This window comes from Podarcis filfolensis (assembly GCF_964270895.1).
Source record: "Podarcis filfolensis genome assembly, chromosome: W".
NCBI classification, from domain to species: Eukaryota; Metazoa; Chordata; class Lepidosauria; order Squamata; family Lacertidae; genus Podarcis; species Podarcis filfolensis.
In genome coordinates, this window is record NC_139619.1 from 3823111 (window position 1) to 3839683 (window position 16573).

General features: G+C 44.4%; 1 protein-coding gene and 1 long non-coding RNA gene across 7 annotated transcripts in view; both read right to left on the bottom strand.

Annotated features, from left to right (window-relative positions):
• Positions 1-6379: 6379 nt before the first annotated feature.
• On the bottom strand, positions 6380-7387 carry LOC310753779. Its single transcript, XR_014543450.1, has 2 exons — positions 7241-7387; positions 6380-7208 (listed from the first exon to the last, which is right to left on the bottom strand). It is a non-coding gene; the product is annotated as an uncharacterized lncRNA (long non-coding RNA).
• A 1824-nt stretch (positions 7388-9211) lies between these two features.
• Positions 9212-16573, bottom strand: part of LOC310753785 (integrator complex subunit 6-like) — a 121653-nt gene continuing 114291 nt past the window's right edge. For 4 of the 6 annotated variants that reach the window (XR_014543452.1, XM_083595127.1, XM_083595125.1 and 1 more), the window contains 3 exons: positions 13924-14301; positions 10750-10843; positions 9212-10437 (listed from right to left, as the gene is read on the bottom strand). Coding sequence is in view for 4 of the 6 variants with exons in the window: in XM_083595127.1 (XP_083451253.1) it covers positions 10338-10437; positions 10750-10843; positions 13924-14301 (572 nt within the window). In the remaining 2 variants the exon portion in view is untranslated. The remainder of the gene's footprint in view (positions 10438-10749; positions 10844-13923; positions 14302-16573) is intronic. The other 2 variants (XR_014543453.1, XM_083595126.1) reach the window with 2 other exon arrangements.

A 16573-nucleotide genomic window follows, 5' to 3' on the forward strand; every position in this document is an offset into this window, starting at 1 on the left:
AGAACTAGAAGAACTGGAAGCAACCGGGTTATTGATACGGGCCGGCAGCCTCCACGCAGGTGCCCCGATGCGGTTCTGAAAGTCGGCGAGCAAGCCTGAGACCTAGTTTGCACAGCCGCCGTTCCTGTCTGAGGGCTTGGGCCTGCACCTGGGTAGTTTAAAGGCTGGCCACTGGTTTGCGAAACAAGGAAGTAAGAAACGCAAGGCAAATAGAACTAAAGAATAGCTAAGAGAAAGCGCTGTTCATAGTCAACAATGAATGATCTGAAGGCATTGAGGAAATGCGAAATGGGTTTGGGTTTATTATTATGACGGTTGCCAGTTGCAGTGTGTGCTGGTACTGCACCCGTGCGCTTCCTCTTGGGCGCCATGAGCTGCTCTGTGCACTAGTAAAATGCACCTACTATTTATTTTGTCACTAATTATTTTATTTTAAATTTAATTTTCATTTATTTATTTATTTATTTAATATTATTAATTTTAATTATTATTATTATTTATAATTATAATTATTTATTATTATTATTATTATTTATTTTTCAAATTTATTTTATTTTATTATTTTATTTTATTGTTGTTATTTTTAATTAGTATTAATATCACCAATCAATTAATAACTTGACTGTAATTAAATGTTAGTATACAATTATTGTGCATCAATAAAGTTCGGAGCCTGGTTGATGAATTAATTATTAATCGATAGCATCTCAATTAATAGCCAGTGGATTTATAGCTATGAGTAGGAATTACTATTATCAATTGCTCCGCGTAACTGCTGACAAAATGAACAAGCTATACGTCACTTAACTGCACTGCTTGTATTTATTTATATTTATTAAATCACAACCCAGCAAGGGTTCAAGCAGCAGCGCTTAGCTACATATTAGCACCTGGCTCCAAGGAACAATCCCATACACAAAGCAACCCCAACTGCAGTCAGACAGAATTAGAAGATAATTGCCTACAATAAAAAGTTGCCCCTTTTAAATGATAGGCAAATCTAGGCGCAAAGCAATGCCAAGTACTCAAACAGAATTGAAAATAACTGCTTACAAGGAGATGCTCAGAAGCTGCAGCCAAATTAAGAGAAAAGGAAATCAGTAAGATTCCAGGCCCACACCAGCGGCCCTCTGAAAAGGAGGGGTGAGGTTGCTCTTAAGGGGAATATCTCACTGCTGGGGAAACTTCTACCAAACAAAGGAAACTTTGCCAAACAAAGAAAAGTAACTCTTTGCCCACAAGGTCGGCTCAAGACCAGTTGAGGGAGATAAGGGTGCTTAAACAGACAAAAGACTAGGCCTAATCATAGAATCATAGAGTTGGAAGAGACCACAAGGGCCATCGAGTCCAACCCCCTGCCAAGCAGGAAACACCATCAGAGCACTCATGACATATGGTTGTCAAGCCTCTGCTTAAAGACCTCCAAAGAAGGAGACTCCACCACACTCCTTGGCAGCAAATTCCACTGTCGAACAGCTCTTACTGTCAGGAAGTTCTTCCTAATGTTTGGGTGGAATCTTCTTTCTTGTAGTTTGGATCCATTGCTCCGTGTCCGCTTCTCTGGAGCAGCAGAAAACAACCTTGCTCCCTCCTCTATGTGACATCCCTTTATATATTTGAACATGGCTATCATATCACCCCTTAACCTCCTCTTCTCCAGGCTAAACATGCCCAGCTCCCTTAGCCGTTCCTCATAAGGCATCGTTTCCAGGCCTTTGACCATTTTGGTTGCCCTCCTCTGGACACGTTCCAGTTTGTCAGTGTCCTTCTTGAACTGTGGTGCCCAGAACTGGACACAGTACTCCAGGTGAGGTCTGACCAGAGCAGAATACAGTGGCACTATTACTTCCCTTGATCTAGATGCTATACTCCTATTGATGCAGCCCAGAATTGCATTGGCTTTTTTAGCTGCCGCGTCACACTGTTGGCTCATGTCAAGTTTGTGGTCAACCAAGACTCCTAGATCCTTTTCACATGTACTGCTCTCAAGCCAGGTGTCACCCATCTTGTATCTGTGCCTCTCATTTTTTTTGCCCAAGTGCAATACTTTACATTTCTCCCTGTTAAAATTCATCTTGTTTGTTTTGGCCCAGTTCTCTAATCTGTCAAGGTCGTTTTGAAGTGTGATCCTGTCCTCTGGGGTGTTAGCCACCCCTCCCAGTTTGGTGTCATCTGCAAATTTGATCAGGATGCCCTTGAGTCCATCATCCAAGTCGTTGATAAAGATGTTGAATAAGACCGGGCCCAAGACAGAACCCTGTGGCACCCCACTAGTCACTCTTCTCCAGGATGAAGAGGAACCATTGATGAGCACCCTTTGGGTTCGGTCAGTCAGCCAGTTACAAATCCACTGAGTGGTAGCATAGTCAAGACCGCATTTTACCAGCTTCTTTACAAGAATATCATGGGGCACCTTGCCAAATGCCTTGCTGAAATCAAAGTAGGCTACATCCACTGCGTTCCCTTCATCTACCAGGCTTGTAATTCTGTCAAAAAACGAGTCTGACATGACTTATTTTTCAGAAATCCATGCTGACTATTGGTGATCACAGCATTCCTTTCTAGGTGCTCACAGACTGTTTGCTTAATGATCTGCTCCAGAATCTTCCCTGGTATTGATGTCAGACTGACTGGGCAGTAATTATTTGGGTCCTCTCTTTTCCCCTTTTTGAAAATAGGGACAACATTTGCCCTCCTCCAGTCTGCCGGGACTTCGCCTGTTCTCCAGGAATTCTCAAAGATGACTGCCAGTGGTTCTGAAATCACATCTGCCAGTTCTTTTAATACTCTTGGATGCAGTTCATCTGGCCCTGGAGACTTGAATACATCTAGACTAGCCAAGTATTCTTGTACTATCTCCTTAGTTATTCTGGGCTGTGTTTCCCCTGCTGAATCATTTGCTCCAAATTCTTCAGGTCGGGCATTGTTTTCTTTATCGGAGAAGACTGAGGCAAAGAAGGCATTGAGGAGTTCAGCCCTTTCTGTGTCCCCTGTTTGCATTTCACCATCTTCTCCTCTGAGTGACCCCACTGTTTCTTTGTTCTTCCTTTTGCTACGAACATACCCATAAAAGCCTTTTTTGTTGCTTTTAACCTCTCTAGCAAGCCTGAGTTCATTCTGCGCTTTAGCTTTTCTGACTTTGTGTCTACACGTGCTGGCTATTTGTTTGAATTCCTCTTTGGTGGTTTCCCCCCTTTTCCATTTTTTGTACACATCCTTTTTTAATCTTAACTCAGTTAAAAGTTCTTTAGATAGCCACCCTGGCTTCTTTAGGCACCTTCCATGTTTCCGTCTCATTGGTATTGCCTGAAGTTGTGCTTTTACTATCTCCCTCTTAACAAACTCCCAGCCATCATGAACTCCCTTTCCTTTTAGTATTACTGTCCATGGGATCTCACCCAGCACTTCCCCAAGTTTTATGAAGTCGGCTTTCTTAAAGTCGAGAAATTGTGTCCTAGTATGCTTGGCTGCTCCTTTCCGCTGTATAGTAAACTTCAGAAGAGCATGATCATGGTTAGGACCAGATCTAAAATGGCTGTTCCTCTTGTTGCTTCTCCCACTTTCTGGACAATGAAGTTGTCTGCAAGGCCAGTGAGGAATCTGTTTGACCTTATGCTCTTGGCTGAGTTTGACATCCAACAAATATCCGGGTAATTGAAGTCCCCCATTACTACTATCTCCTTTCCTTTTGCATGCTTGGCCATCTGTTCCAGGAAGGCATCATCTATGTCCTCCGTTTGGCTTGGGGATCTATAGTAAACTCCCACAATGAGTTACAGATGTATCTGACGAAGTGTGCATGCACACGAAAGCTCATACCAAGAACTAACTTAGTTGGTCTTTAAGGTGCTACTGGAAAGAAAAAATTTTGTTTTGTTTTTCCCACAATGAGGTCACTGTTATTCTTCTCTCCCTTAATTTTGACCCAAATGCTCTCACTTTGGCTTTGAGGTTCTAAATCTTGGATCTCTTCACAGGTATACACATCCCTGACATATAACGCCACTCCTCCTCCTTTCTTGTCTGGTCTGTTTCTCTGAAATAGATTGTATCCCTCCATTATTACATTCCAATCGTGGGACTTATCCCACCAGGTTTCAGTGATGCCTATTATGTCATATTTAGTTTGCTGCACCAAGAGCTCAAGCTCATCTTGTTTATTTCCCATGCTTTGCGCATTAGTGTACAGACATTGAAGTCCATTAATCATTCCCCCGTGTCTCTTATTTAAGGATTTTTTCCTCCCACCACTAGGTCTGCGTGCTGTTTGCTCCATTCGGTCTATGACATTTGGATGATCATCTTCATCAAGTGATAGACTCCTACCTTCAGGACCACTGTCTCCCTCCCCCACATTAGTCAGTTTAAAGCCCTCCTGATGAGGTTTCTGAGATTTTTTGCAAAAACATTCCTCCCAACCGTTGTGAGGTGCAGCCCATCGCTTGCCAGAAGTCCATCTTCAAGAAACTGCATTCCGTGATCTAAGAATCCAAACCGTTCCTGTTTACACCATTTGCGAAGCCAGTTGTTCACTTCCACTATTTTTCCCTCTCTCCCTGGGCCACGTCGTTCAACTGGGAGGACAGATGAGATGACAATTTGTGCATTTAATTGCTTCAATTTCCTGCCCAGAGCCTCGTAATCTCTTTTGATCTTCTGGAGGCTATTGCTTGCAGTGTCATTGGTTCCCACATGAACCAAGAGGAAGGGGTATTTGTCAGTGGGTTTTATGATTCCTTGCAGTCATTCAGTTACATCTTGGATCTTAGCCCCGGGGAGACAGCACACTTCCCGAGACATCTTGTCAGGCCCACAGATAACTGCTTCTGTTCCCCTCAGTAGGGAATCCCCTATCACCACTACACGCCTCCTCTTAGGTCTGGCCGGGGTTCTTCCGTGAGCTGTCCGTTCCAAGGTCGCCTGCACATTCCCTGAGGGCTGACTTTGCTGCTCGTCTTCATATACCTGATCGACTGTAATGAGGGAGAGATCCTCAAATGGAGTCTGCTCTTCGTCTTCCATGCTAGGGGAGAGGACCTCAAAGCGATTGTGTATTTCTAAACAATCAGAGCGAACCCTGGGCCTCCTACTTCTTTGAGTCACGTTTCTCCATATATCTGGCTCCTGTGTTGGTGAACTAGCCTCCTTCTCAGGGGAGTCCCCTGTCTCCTCCTTGGTGGAGACGGTGTGCTCTGTTGCTTCCAAGAAGAGCTCCAGCTCTCTAATTCTTTGGAGCGTAGCTACACGTTCCTCCAGTTGCTGGACTTTGTCTTTTAAGAGGGCAATCAACATGCAATTGCTGCAGGTAAAGCTGCCTGCAACCTTTGGCAAGATGGCAATGCACAGGAACCACAGGCGACTGCAGCTGTTCCCTCACCCTCCATCTTGAGAACGTGTTGTTGGGGCTGACTACAGCGGTCCTCCATCATAAAAAGCGTGAAGACAGGACAAATAAATCCCCCCCCAAAAAAACCTAGGTCTCCCCCAACAAACGTTTAAGACTAGCTCCCCTAAATCTAAGAGCAGCTAATCAGCCACAAGAAACACACACACAAGAAAACCCTTTTTGCTCCTTCTTCAGCTGCTGCCCTACAAGCTCTGATAAGCTCCTCCCACAGCTAATCACCTACTTCAACAGAAGCCCTGCCCCCTCTGACCTTTGCACAGGGAGAGCAGCTAATCAGCCACAAGAAACACACACACAAGAAAACCCTTTTTGCTCCTTCTTCAGCTGCTGCCCTACAAGCTCTGATAAGCTCCTCCCACAGCTAATCACCTACTTCAACAGAAGCCCTGCCCCCTCTGACCTTTGCACAGGGAGAGCAGCTAATCAGCCACAAGAAACACACACACAAGAAAACCCTTTTTGCTCCTTCTTCAGCTGCTGCCCTACAAGCTGGTCAAACCGCTGGTTAATTAAACTGACAATGCAACTAGAGCTGCTGAACTGCCAGGTGCTTAAAGACAATGCCTCACAAACTTCCGGTCACTCAGAGAGCAATCAAGCCTGCCCCAGCAGTTGAAAAAACCTGTCTGGTAACTGTGATGACTCAGGCAAGAAGCAAAGGGAACTCCAAAGACCAATGTATCTTCTGAATGGGTGGGGGGGGTGGAGGGAGGAGAAGGAAAGCATGGGGGGGGGGAGTTGGGAGGGAGGAGGGGTGGAGGGAGGAGAAGGAAAGCATGGGGGGGGGAGTTGGGAGGGAGGAGGGGTGGAGGGAGTAAAATGAACATGCCGGGCAAGGAAAGTTTTTGAAGAAAAGGAAAATAGCTGTCCTTTACAGTGAGCCAAAATGAAGTGGAAATATAAACCGTGGGTTAACCTGGACTTTTCAGTAAGGTACTATAAGCCGTAACCTTTTTTGTTGTTGTTGTTTAAAAGCGGTTTTCTTTAGGGAGCCTGTACTGGCAAGTGAAGCCAATGACAAGAACCAGGCAAAGGCACAACTTCAAAGGTTCTAAACGTATAAACGTGCAGTGCTGAGGAATGGTTCCCTGATCAGAAACCCTGAATTGTCCACCCCAAGCCCTGCCTTATTTCTTCCCCCAAACATCAAGCAAAGGGGGGGGGGTGGCTTAGAGAAACCAAGAGGGGTGAGGTTTAAGCGCACAGTCTATTCCAAGCCCCGGCAGCCTTTAAAATTTTACAGGGGGCTCCCGATTTAAGTGGTACCAATGGAAGGGATGGCAGGGTAAATTAAACCCACGCTAGAAGAGTAATAAATCAATAAACGGCAGGCACAAACACACGCTGCAAGCACACACACACACGACTTAAAATTAGAGAGGAACAGGAAAAGGAACCCTGAGGATCATCTAGTCCAACCCCAGCAATGCAGAAATATTCAGCTGTCCCATACAGGGATCGAACTTGCAACCTTGGCATTATCAGCACCATGCTCTAACCAACTGAGCTATCCAGGCTCTCAAGGACAGTGGAGGGGGAAAACGCACAAGCACCCTGGCCAACAAATTAAAATGTAAGGCAAACCCACTCAGTCACCCAGACCAGCCACGCAATCGGACAGGCAAGGGCAATAGAGGGGAAAACGTACAAGCACCCTGGCCAAAAATTAAAATAAAACGCACAGCCACCAAGGCAGAGGCAGGGGAAGGAAAGCGAGGAGACGAGGGAGAAAGGAAGACGGAGCCACACTCACACTCAGACCTCGCTGGGGGCACGTGCTGGGCAAGGGAACAAGCTGCAGCTTAAGAAAGGTAATTCGCACTCAGACCGCACCAGGAGTGGGGGGAAATAGAAGGTTAAATGTAGGTTTTTACACGGAAAAGAGGACACAGCAAGGCAAACCTGGATGCCTGGGTTTTTAAAAGCAGTAAAGCAATGAGCGCACACAAGCCTCCTAAAGTTAAAAGGCAAGCCAGGAACCAGGCAGCCTCCACACACAGACCCCCCCCCCGACTCCAAACCTTGTGATGACTGTGATGACTCCTAGCTGATGACTTGCGACAGGACGACGAAAAGTGAGGGCTGGAGGCTGGCACCGCAGCAATTTAGGCTGCTGTACACGCCCCCTTGAAGGCACCTGGTTGGGTGCCTGGCCGAGGGCGTGGGCGCCAGCCAGGTGAGTGGGAGGCAGGGGGCAAACGCCCCCTGCTTGAGGCGGAGTCCGGCTCCCGGCCACAACCACTCCCCTCTCTTGCAGGGAGGAGAGTCTTTCCCGGAAGTTCACAGGATTTACAGAGCTTTGTTCTGTGTGTAAGATGAGACCTTCCTGTTGCGTATGTGAAGGAAGTCTGAGTCACTTGCTTGGAGGAGACTGTTTTTGTACAGCTGTAAAGTCAGAAATAAACTGTAGAGATGTAGACTTTCTGGCTATCTTCTTTCTCCTGCTGGTATGCAAAGGGGGAGAAGGGGGTGTGCATCTTCCACGCTGGGAGATGTCGCCTATCACGATCTTCCTGGACTTGCGGGGATGCCAGCCAGGGCAGATCACCGGTAAACAAGCTCCGGGAACCTGCGAGGGGGGGGCCAGCCTCTCCCGAGGGGGCTTGTTTTCCAACAATCTGGCCATAGTTTCCTTCACTAATTCATCTTTTAAATCCCATTCTAGTAGCACATCATATACTTTAGATAATAATTTTGTTTTGTTATTTAATAAAGCCAATTCTATTTTCACTGCAGTGGAGGGAATGGTGCAAGATCAAAGGCATTACTACTTCAGGAGCACAAAACTGAGACGTGATTAACACGGACTGGTGTGTAGCCACCCTGGAATCACACAAAGTGAGTAATGTCAGTCTCTGTCATGTCAGTGGGCTTCCTCTTTCCCTTCATCAAACTTTGGTTTAGGCAGCAATTACTAAGCAGCAAATCAAAGTCACTGAGTGGAGCTTTAAAGGATTACTCAAAAGCATGTTTTCAAGTGCTCTCTGCATCAAGCTCATACAACAAAGAGCTGGCAGTTTGAGAGAGTAGTGGTGTTTATTGCACAACTACAGTTAGCTCATGCATTGGTGTTGACAGCAAGCATTAACAAATGGCAGAAAACCTGGCAAAGGTCACCCAACACCATTCCTTCTCCTAAATTGCAAGCCAGGCAGTCCCACAATCCTCTTCAGAGTCTGTACTTCCTATTCTAAAATGGCAGCAGGAAGTGACACCAGGAAGATACTTGGCACCTCCTTGCCAGAACTAGGTTAGAGCTCCTCCTGGCTCCTGTTTGTGGTTAGCTTTTCCTCCTCTGTGTAGGAGAGTCAGCCCCCATTGTCAGCTGAAAGGATGCTCCTTGGGGCTGGGGTGCTTGCACCTGGGAGTTCCATGCCTCTTTGCAATTGGTTCCAAGTCTACTTGATGTCACACGGTAGAAGCTTCCCTAGTGAAGGGTCAATAAAATGTCAGGTAAACTAGTGTTACAGCAGCTGTAGTTCAGTGCTGTGACTGTGATTTCAAAACAGGTGGGGCTAGGCCTAAAATAAGGAGGTTCCTATCCTACTGAAGGGGTCCAAACATAAAGTCATTTGCATTGCCCCAATCTCCAAGGCACGTGGGAGGAGTCACCCCACTCCTAGCTAAGCACTACCACGAATGAAAATGGCAATTCCAGTAATTGAACACCATACTGTGGAAAGTCAAATAACAACTATCTAAAGAATCAAAGAAAAACACATGGCCTAGCTCTTTCTGCATGGAAGAAATACACACTACAAGTGTCAAAATGGTCTTTTGGAGAACAATAGAGATATACAGCACTTTTCATTGTTTTGGGGTTTTTATTTTTCTGCTTTGTGCTTAACAGGCAAGTGAAATTACTAGAGATTATTCATCAGCACCTCATTCAGATTAGGCACTTCTTAAGAAATCATAAAATTATTTTTATTATAACCAAGTGCAACAAAAAATTCTCACAGGTATGTGTATACACACACACACACACTCTGATATATCAAATTAAGGATCCAGTAAACAACACTGTCCAAAATAATCTCTTCTCATGTGTACATTCAAAATGTAAACTATATCCATAGATAGAAGATTTGGGGGTACAGGACATGACTTGCTTTTTAAAAATAGTTTTCTTTAAGTGCTTTCAAGGCCAAGTTCCCATGAAGAGTCTCCGTCCTCCTCATAAGATGAAAGAGAACTGAAGTTGGGACCTGGGGAGCAGCAGGCACACACTTTCATAATGTCTGCAGACAAAAGAGAAGAGAGGCTGAGTTGGGTTGCTTAGTGGCTACCAGGCAGTAGTCACAGGGCTCTGGACTGCTTTCCCTCAACCCAGTTTTAGCAGCTGCTTTCCTTTCAAATTCATTTTGCCCTGAAAACTTGTTCCTGGGTCGGCTAGCAGTTCTCAGGAACTGTTCTCTATGTGTCTGTAGCGACAATATGCACTATCACCACAGAGGGCATTTTCACTCTCCTCCTCTTCTTCTTCTTCTTCTTCTTCTTCTTCTTCTTCTTCTTCTCAACAAAGGATTTTTCCAACACAAGTGCAGATAAAGGGTGTGCCATTTTTGTTTTATCAGCTTTGACCCGCTGCCTGAAGCAGTGCTTTCAAGTGTCTTAGAACAAAGGTTCAAACGAGTAAATTCTTATCACCTGCAGGAGGAGGGCAGCACTGAGTGTTTTTCTTCAGCCCATTGAGCAGATCAGGCCCTCCAAAGTAGGGTAGAGAGGAAGGAAGCCAGACCTCCTGCAGCAAATCCACCAGGGTCACAGCCCATCTTCCATTGAGAGAGGTTTGCAAATGTACAAACTCCAACAGAAAAACTGCCTAGCCACCATACCAGTGGTAGCTGCCACAATGTCCTCTTTCACTCCTCTGCAACATAGCAAACTTATTCTCCCTGGCCTGTGCATTCCTCTTGCTGGGACACTATTATCTACTGTTGACATGATTATCTCTGTTGGGCAGGCTGTTGAACTCTATTTCCTCTAGTATTCTCTCTAAGTGTTGAATTAACACCCGCTTTTTAAACCTAAGAAAAAGAGAGAGGGAGAAGGAGAGCAATTTAATGTGGGTTCTGCACTTGTCTTCAAGTTCCCCCTCTGAAACGAACAGTGACCTTTGCATTACTATGCAGAAATTATGGAGGGACAGGGCTGACACACCTGCCTTTGTGTTTGAAAACAGATAAGGCCCATCAATCTACAAAATAAAAGGCACATCCCACCATTGAAGGCAGCAGTTTCAAAGAACATTTGCAACATATGTAAGAAAAATACAGGCCACCATCAAAACATATACACTTTATTTGTTCAAACTTGGGGCTTGCCATCTTGATACAAACCTTGCTGCTTCCTTGATAGCAAATTCAATGAAATATTTTTGAATTTCCACAGGGCCTTGAACTTCTTCAAGGAGAGAGAAAATTCTTTTGTAATCTACAATTAAAAAGAAAGAAAGAGTGAGATCATTGTAGTGTTGGCAAGGCCATCAGAATCTCCCCTCCTTTCTCTTTGCTTGATTGATTTTAGGCACTGGCCTGCTTTCTCAACTGTCCCACAATGCTGTCAGTTAACCATGGTGGAGCCTTTGCTCTTTCCAGATTCTCAGTGTCCTCCTGAAGGTTGTGCCTTTTCTCTCCTGGGGTTTAGCTGTTTTGTGCAGGATCTCATGGGGCTTGTTTGGTGATAAAGAGTCAGTCTGATGCCACAACTTAACTCTCCTCTTCTACTAGTAACAATTTAATAAAATCAGAGTTGGAAGGAACCATGAGAGTCATTTCGTCCAACCCACTGTAATGAAGGAATCTCAAGTAAAGCGTCCATGACAGATGGCCATCCAACCTCTGCTTAAAAACCTCCAAGGAAGAAGACTCCACTACCATTCATGGGAACCGGTTCCACTGTCAAACAGATCTTACTCCTAGAAAGTTCTTCTTGAATCTTTCAGAATCTTTCTTGTAACTTGAATCCATTGGTTCGTATCCTAGACTCTGGAGCAGGAGAAAACAAGCTTGCTCCATCCTCCACATGACAGGCTAAACCTACCCAACTCATAATGCTTGGTTTCCAGACCCTTGATCATCTTGGTCCCCCCCCCCCTGTACAAGTTCCAGCTTGCCAATATCCTTCTTAAATTGCGTGCCCAGAACTGGACACAGTATTCCAGGTGTGGTCTGACCAGGGCAGAATAGAGCAGGACTAATACTTCTGTTGATGCAGCCTAGAATAGTATTAGCTGTTTGCTGCTGCATCACACTGTTGACTCGTGTTCAGCGGGCGGTCTATTAAGACCCGTTGATCCTTTTCAGATGTACAACTGGCATTTGTGCAGCTGGTTCTTCCTGCCTATGTGTAGAACCTTACACTTGTCCCTATTAAAGTTCATTTTGTTCTCAGGATGAAACGGTGAAATCTGCTATGATTAAATGGGCACAAGATGTCGGACATAACATTATGTTTGCTGACTGGGAACAGTTGTGGACCACAGGTATGAAATTTACGGCATGTAATGCCTTAAGAGAGAATATTATGAAAATGATATACAGGTGGTACATGACCCCAGTCAAGCTTGCAAAAATATATCATTTGCCCGATAATAAATGTTGGAAATGTAAAGAAACTGAAGGTACATTCTTTCACCTTTGGTGGACGTGCCTAAGAATTAAGGCTTTCTGGGAAATGATCTATAATGAAATGAAAAAGGTATTTAAATATACCTTCCTGAAGAAACCAGAGGCCTTTCTTCTGGGCATTGTCAGCCAATTGGTGCCAAAGAAGGACAGAACTTTCTTTATGTACGCTACAACAGCAGCAAGAATACTTATTGCAAAGTATTGGAAGACACAAGATTTACCCACTTTGGAAGAATGGCAGATGAAGATGATGGACTATATGGGATTGGCAGAAATGACTGGCAGAATCCGGGACCAGGGAGAAGAGGCGGTGGAAGAAGATTGGAAGAAATTTAAAGACTATCTACAGAAATATTGCAAAATTAATGAATGTTAGAATGATGTTGGATAGAAATTAAGTGGTTTCCAGCTGTAATGCTTTAAGAATATGGAAGAAGGGCATAAATAGGTGAAAAAAAATAACTAAAATGGTGTTGGATTGGAAATAAGTGGTATTAGTAACAAAGTTAATAAGAATATGCAAAAATGAATTGATAATGGATGAAAATACCGAGTTATAAAATGTTAAGTTATAGAGATAAGATAAATGAAAGAGGGTAAGGATTTGCTGATTTGATTATTTAAATGGGAATACAAGAAGGGGAGGTGTGAGGAAGTCAAAGAAACAAGCAAATGAGTTTTAAATTATGAAAAAGAATTGTTTTTAATTTTTTGTATTTTTTTGTGTGTGTTTATATCTGTTTTTTGTAAAATCTTAATAAATATTTCTTTAAAAAAAAAAGTTCATTTTGTTAGTAAGGGCCTAATTCTCCAATCTGTTAAGGTCATTTTGAATCCCAATTCTGTATTCTGCAGCATTTTCCTGCCCCCCTGGCCCCAGTTTGGTGTCATTTGCAAATATGATGAGAAGCCCCTCAATTCCTTCATCCAAGTTGTTCATAAAGACACTGAACATTGATCGGACCTGGGACAGAACCCTGCGGCACCCCACTTGTCCCTTTCTTCCAGGATGACAAGGAACCATTAGTGAGCAGTCTTTGGCTTCAGTCAGTCAACCAGCTACAAATCCATCTTGTCCAGCCCACAGCATTCCCCTGATCCACCAAGCTAGTTACTCCATCAAAAAAAATCTCTCTGTCATAACTTGTTTTTGAGAAACCCACTGCTTCTAAGCGCTCACAGACCTACTGTTGAATGGTCTGTTCTGTTACCTTTTCTGGTATTGATGTCAAGCTCACTGGACGGTAGTCACCTAGGTCTTCTTTTTCCCCTTTTTGAAGATGGGGACAACATAGACAGAGGCTCCAAGATTACACCCGCAAGTTCCTTTAGTACCCTTGGGTGCAGCTCATCAGGCTCTGGAGCTCTGAATTCAGGTGTTCCCTTGCCACCTCTTTTCCTATGTGGGGCTGCAATTTCCTCCTCTCTCCTTTGTAACAGCACCCACCACATTAACACTGAAAGTAATTTTCCTGAAAATTGGAAAAATTACTTTCTCTAGTTGTTATGTTCTAGGTTTCTAAATGTGAAGTCCATTATGATGTGCGACTGCTGCAATTTATGGATGAACTCTACAATTTATGAGTTATTTTCTGCCTATTCTAAAAAGGGGATCCTTACAAATTTTAAAAGGTGCAAAGTGAGTCTGCTATCATAATGCACCGCAACTGAAAATAAGCTACATCAAAATCAATGTCGGTTGTTTCCAAGTCATTTGGCTCAGGACAGAGAGCAGACTGAAATACCAAGAGCTTCATCAGATCCACCTTCCATTTCACACCCATTAAACATCAGAAATGATTTTGCCCCCTCTATATTTGGTAGGGTGGTGGCAACAACACAGGACCTCCCTTAGGATGACTCCAATCCCCTTGCAACACTTACCTCTCCCAGGCTTGCGAACCTCCTTCATAACTTTGATTCTGAGAACTTCATTGTTCCCTTCAAACATACTGGGCATTATTTTCATGGTTCCAGGTACAGACTTCACCAATAGTTTTTGTTCCTCTGAAGACATACTGTAATTTACAGGTCTGCAAACAAGGGAGTTAGTAACAGGCCTATGGTCCAATCTATCCTCCTCAATGCAATTCAGTTCACTGGGCAAAGAGTCCACATTGTTTGGCAGGTCATCATCTGTCAGGGCTGCTGGGAGCGGGGCAATCAGGTGCATAGTCAGCCCATCCCCGTGCTTGTCCAGGGACTGGAAGTTCTCTACTTTCTTCTCACCATTGCCATCCTGCACTACATTGCTTTTTGCATCTGAAAAAAACCAAAACAAAACAGAACAAAAACGGCTTTGAACTTAGCTGCAAAAAGCAGATGGCACCTCAGAAGAGGTCAAAAGGCTGAAGATCCAACTTCTAGTAATGGGAGCTTAAAAATAAGTGCAGAGAGTAATTTCATGGTGGAAACTTAATCAGAGTCAAGGAACAAAACTAGCTAGGTTACATTTAAATAGCTCTTTTACAGTGGTAGGATGCCTTTAGTTCACATTTATAGCAACTAACACAGGGAAAGTTCCTGTGCATCATTTTTTCCCCTTTAAGTTCTAATGGCCTAGGATCAAGGTATTTGAAGACCCCCAACCCACACCACGTCTCTTGCTCCCATGCAAATCAGTCCAGAGTTTTCTTCAGAAGCTCAGCTATGGGATCCCATCAAGGCCCTTTTGGGACAGCAGAGGCTCATCTGTGGCACTCTTTCACTTAAATGGTTTATCTGGTGTACCAAATTTGGTGGCTTTTTGCTCTAGATGAACACTTGTCTTGTCCTGACAGCTTTACTGCTGTTCTAAATCACTGCATTGATGGGTGTAAGCAGCCTTGAATTTTATACTGAAAGGCAGGATGGAAGCATTTCAGATAAGTATGAGAAATGCACGCCAAGACACAGCTAAATCTCCTTGATCTCTTGGTAAGTTTTGATACCACCCATCCATGGCTCTGTAGGTTGGGTGTAGGGAGCAATACAATGTCCTATCTGTATGCAGAATCAGTTCCAGAAAGTAGCAAGGGGGGGGGGGGAGGGTCTGCTCAATCCCACGGCACTTAATCAGAGCATCATGCAATATTGTTGGTATGGTGATTTAACACCCAGCTCCATTTCTCTAAGTCTGGGGAAGCTGGAGTGGTATCTGGATTCAGTAATGGGATGGAAGAGTGCTGATAAGCTGAAGTTGCATACTGACAGAGATGGGAAGCACTGCAGGATAAATGGCTCCCAGATCCAAGAAACTGATGTTCAACCTATTCTGGATGGGGTTGACCCCCATGAAAAAGCAGGAAGTAGTTCCTCAGTGGCACTGGAGTGCCTTCTACTAGCTTTGGATTAGATGACCTGGAAGCTTGGTGGGGCCACACCATCAAGATCAAAGATAAGCCTGTGCCTGCTCCCACAGCTTGAACTGACAACCAGCCACTGAGCTCCCCCTTCTGAACATGTGTGTAGAGGATGTATATTCTGGTCACTCCACAGGTCTCAAGTTTTTTTATTAGTTTTACCTTTATTTCAACTTTGTGCTAATCGGTTTTAACTCATCATATCAATATTTTTATGGAGTGGAGACCAAAAGACAGAAGTCTGGATTTTATCTGCCTTTGAGATCTGTTTTTAATTACTCTAAGACTTGCCCATGAAGGAAGTCACATAGCATTTTTCAAATAGGCGTAGTTAGTTGTCTCATAAACCCTGAAAAGCTTCATTTGTCTGTAAAGTGTCGGGGTGTTGTTGTTAGGATATTTCCGTTCCACCTTAAAAGGGAGCAGGATGTTTGTGTCACAGCCTGCGTATTTCCTGTTCACAGGATGTTTCTGTTGTGTCTTTGCTTTCGTTTCTCTCTCTGTGCCTGAGACATTGAAGCAGGCAGTCATGTTTTCTCTTTGTTCTGAGCAACGCTGAATAAAGTTGTAAATAATGCTCTCCTGCGTGCATCTTTCGCTGTACGAATTCTGCTGATAGAGCATGCATCAGCTCTGGAATGTGGCAAGCTATTTCTGGAGCTCATGCCGCTAATTGATTGATACTGCGTTTCTACGGGAGGTCAATGGACGTCCGGAGACAGCGTGGGGGCATGATGGCTTTTGTCTCCCTGGCAGTATCCCAACAGGTGTGACATGACGCTCTCTACCTATTAATGCTGTAATTCACAGTTTGTATACAGACAACTCCCCATTTGTGCATGTTCGGCATGCACCATTTTCAGCACCAGAAGGGGGCGCAACAGGATGGGGTGAAGGGCAGAGCAGGGTGGGTTGACGCATATGGTGCCTCAGAATGCAATTCCCATGTAATAGGGCTGGGCAGTATCTACTTTCCAACATCATAATACTGTATATTGCCAGCTAAACTTTGCGATAAGGCAGTACATTATGATGTCAGAAAGGAGGTGGAGAGGAAGAAGGCAGTTGCTGGCCACAGAGACGATTAGCGTCAGTGTGCACAGCTTTTGCCTCTTCCCGGAAAGGCCTGGTGAGTGGCACTGCCCTGGGTGGAGTGCATCAGCTGGGGTGTTGCATGGCATAGCACTCTGGAG